At 33.6% G+C, this 3575-nt stretch overlaps 1 protein-coding gene across 1 annotated transcript; it reads left to right on the top strand.

The window, feature by feature from the left end:
* Positions 1 to 1288: 1288 nt before the first annotated feature.
* Positions 1289 to 2321, top strand: LOC125220227 (putative F-box/LRR-repeat protein 9). The gene is made up of 2 exons (XM_048122391.2): positions 1289 to 1668; positions 1775 to 2321. Exons 1-2 carry the CDS (start codon positions 1289 to 1291, stop codon positions 2319 to 2321), a joined length of 927 nt encoding a protein of 308 aa, XP_047978348.2.
* Positions 2322 to 3575: the final 1254 nt, after the last annotated feature.

Genomic DNA, 3575 nt, shown 5'->3' with positions numbered 1-3575 from the left:
TCGTGAGAAGCTACCATAGATTTTATGATTATAATTAAAAACACGAATACGAAAGGTCGTGACAAGGTGAATATTACTCCTATTAGTTTTGCTATGAAGATTTTGATGGTTATTACTATTTCTAGTCTTGAATATTGAATGAGATTTTGTTGGAGGTTTCATTGTATTGTATCTCCCATTTTGCTTGGTATGTAGCGAGATAGCAATGAACCCCTTTCTGTTTTTTATTAGTAGCATTGTACAGCTTATGACTCTCTCCTTATTTTTCATGCACTTGGAGCTGTTGTCCATTTTTGTTGGGTATAATTAATTCTTATAAACAATATGTTTCACTATGTTTCAAATTAATCAGTGTTTTTCTTCACAATTCCTTCCCACCTTCCTCTCCAAGATTAGCCCACATGTGGTGCACATTCCCAGCAACGTAGTTTGCAGAAAAGGGCCGGATTCATACCCAAGCTTCGCAGCCACGCAATGGGGAAGATAGAGCTCTCGACGTTGCTTTGAGTAATGGCGGAAATTTGAACCTGTCAATGGGGAAGAATTTGGAAAAACCTTTGCGGGGGAAAGGTGTTTGAAGATCTTGTTGGGGAGCTGGCGCGGCAGCGGTCTGTCGGCGGGGATGAAGGTGGGGGATTATGTTTAAGAGGGTGAGTTATGTACAACTAAATTAGTATACTGATTGGGTCAAAATATCACTAATCGGGCGTTGACCATCAGTTTTTAATGCAACTGTAAGAAAAAGACCACTCCAACGGTGATTTCACTTGTTTACGAATTGATTTTCAAAAAATGAATGTTTGGACCAACTTAGCATTTCGATTATATATTTAGGATCATTTTTTACCTTTACTCTTAATTAATCTCAACTTGGGTCAATAAACCATATCTAGTTTTAAACTAATGCAAATAGTTCTGTCATTGACTTAGTGGTCATTAATTTGCTTAAATAATTAATTGGGATAATAAGATAAATATTTTTAGAGTAAATAATAATTAAAATGAAACTGTTATAGTAGAGATATGAGATAATATAAGTTGTGGGCTGAAAAAAAAATCGATCGAATTGCTAATGGGAGTTATGAGTACTTGATATATTAAATGAAAGGAAGGTTGTCTAATAGTACTACCTACCATTATTAATCACAGAATTCGAAGGATCATGAGAAGCTAGCATTATTAAGATGTTAGATTTTATGATTATAATTAAAAACATGAATACGAAAGGTCAAGAAAAGATGAACCGAAACGGATACACCATAACACCAGCAGTATATTAAAATCGAAAATGTTGAGCACAGTAAAGACCGTAATCGTAACTGAACCTTCAATTCCCACAGTTGCATCTTCATCAGTCCTGCATCGGCTTCCACCATTGCCGTCGTGGACTGAACTGCCAGATGATTTGACGGCGAATATCTTGCAAAGGCTTCACACCGAAGAGATACTGGTGACTGCGCAGGAAGTGTGTAGCACATGGTGGAGAGTCTGCAAGAATCCGAACATGTGGCGCATCATGGATTTGGATCATGAACATTGTCGTCGGTATGGGCTCAAAGAATTTAAGAACATTTGTCGTTGCGCAGTTGATCTTAGCCAGGGGAAATTGGTCGAGCTAAAGCTGACCGGTTTAGCAGTGGATTTGTCGATAAACTACGCAACCGAGCGGTATAAGTCTTGTATTCCCTATCATGCACCACACATGGTTCTCTGTTTTCTCGTATATATCAAAATCAGCTCCTAGCAATTTATATATGTTCTAATCCTTTGACAGATCAAGTGAGCTGCGATGCCTGACACTATCGGAGTCTCAAATAATGGGGTATGTTTTGACTGAGGCAATCAAGAAACTCCCGCGATTGGAAGAGTTGCACCTCTGCGTGATGCTAATCCCTAATCCCACAGATTTGGAAACCGTTGGCATTTCATGCCCAATGTTGAAATCATTCACATATAGAAACCATTGGGTTGTGAATCTAGACGTTTCAGAGCATGTCGTAGCAATTGGGAAAACCATGCCTAATCTGCATCATCTCCAACCTTGTGGAAAGTGGATAGAAAATAGGGGACTAGAAGCAATTCTCGATGGATGCTACCACCTCAAATCACTTGATCTTGGGAGATGCAAAGGCCTTGATATGCAAGGTGCTCTAGTCAAAAGATGTTCCGACCAATTAAAAGATCTGAGGCTCCGTCCGGTGTCTCCACCCTCTATCAGCTATCAAGATGGGGATTATGACAGTGATTGGTCATATTATGATATCTACAATTCCAGTGATAGTGATGGAGAAAATGATAGTATTAATTATGAATATCATTAGTGGAACCAATCTGAGTTGATATCAGGTTAACCATGTAACCAATCTGTTAGAACAGACTAGTTGTTTTGTGGCCAATACCCCTATGGCTATTATCATTGTTATTCACATTTGGAGTTTGTTTTTCCAGCTATTTACATCCCATTGTCTAAAAGTTCATTTTCTAGCAGCTTCTACTTTTTATAGATTAATGTTCTAAGAGCATTTCCACCGTTATACTAAACTTAAACCTATTTTAGTGTAAATGTTACCCTAAATATAATTTTACTCTTATCATTTCTCAAAAGAATATTCACAAACTTACTCACTTTTTATACTTTTCAATCACACCTATATATTTGATCTAAATTACACACTAATCTCATGATCTAAATTACACACCTATATATTTGTCAATAACTTAAATTAAATTAAATAATATATTGTAATAAGATTTTTTTTAAAGTAAGATTCTGTCAATTTTTAAACCAATAAACAATTATTGAAAAATGAAAATTATGTATCTGTAGTAGTATTAAGAATAATTGTGTACGTTTAGTAGTAGAATAGCACAGTACTACTTGATTTACTAACTTTGTTTCAATTACGTACGTGTAGTGTTATTAATACTAGTATTACTCCAGTGCTATGCACGGCTCATTATAATTATATCAAATTATGAAATATTTATAAGAAATAGTACGAAACATTATACTAATATACGAATCTAAAATTATAAAATTATACAATAATACATTTGACAAAAGATAGCAAAATTATATCAAGAATTTAACAAAATAATACATGTAACTGTAAGCAATAAAAAAAATTATAACTCATCAACTTTTTTCTAGTAGTTCTATTTGAAAATGTGTGTGAAATAAAATATATAATATCTATATATCATTTTATTTTGATTAAATGTGTGTGAAATATTTTCTTTCCTCTTTCTTACTTTATCAACTTTGTATTAAAATTTATGTCTTCAAAAATTCAGATTTTTAGGAGAGAAAGTATATAAGAAAAACATCTCTAATATATAACCTAATAAAACTACTTGCAAAAAGCACATATAGTAATAGGTATATAATATATTATTTCTAAAAACAGTAAATATCCCAAAATGTAACTTTAAAAGATTGAATTTAATATTACAAAATATATGAAGATCTCTTTATAAAATCTTTTCATTTCATCACCTCTTCTAAAACCTTTTCACTTCTCTCTATTTTTACGCGAACCCAAAAAAACCTTTTCACCTCCAAAACCTTTTCATTT

The sequence above is a fragment of the Salvia hispanica genome, chromosome 1 (assembly GCF_029641045.1).
Source record: "Salvia hispanica isolate PSC_SH4W2 chromosome 1, Shi_PSC_v1, whole genome shotgun sequence".
Classification (NCBI taxonomy): domain Eukaryota; kingdom Viridiplantae; phylum Streptophyta; class Magnoliopsida; order Lamiales; family Lamiaceae; genus Salvia; species Salvia hispanica.
Note: the sequence above shows the minus strand (reverse complement) of the source record. Positions and strands in the feature narration are given on the sequence as shown.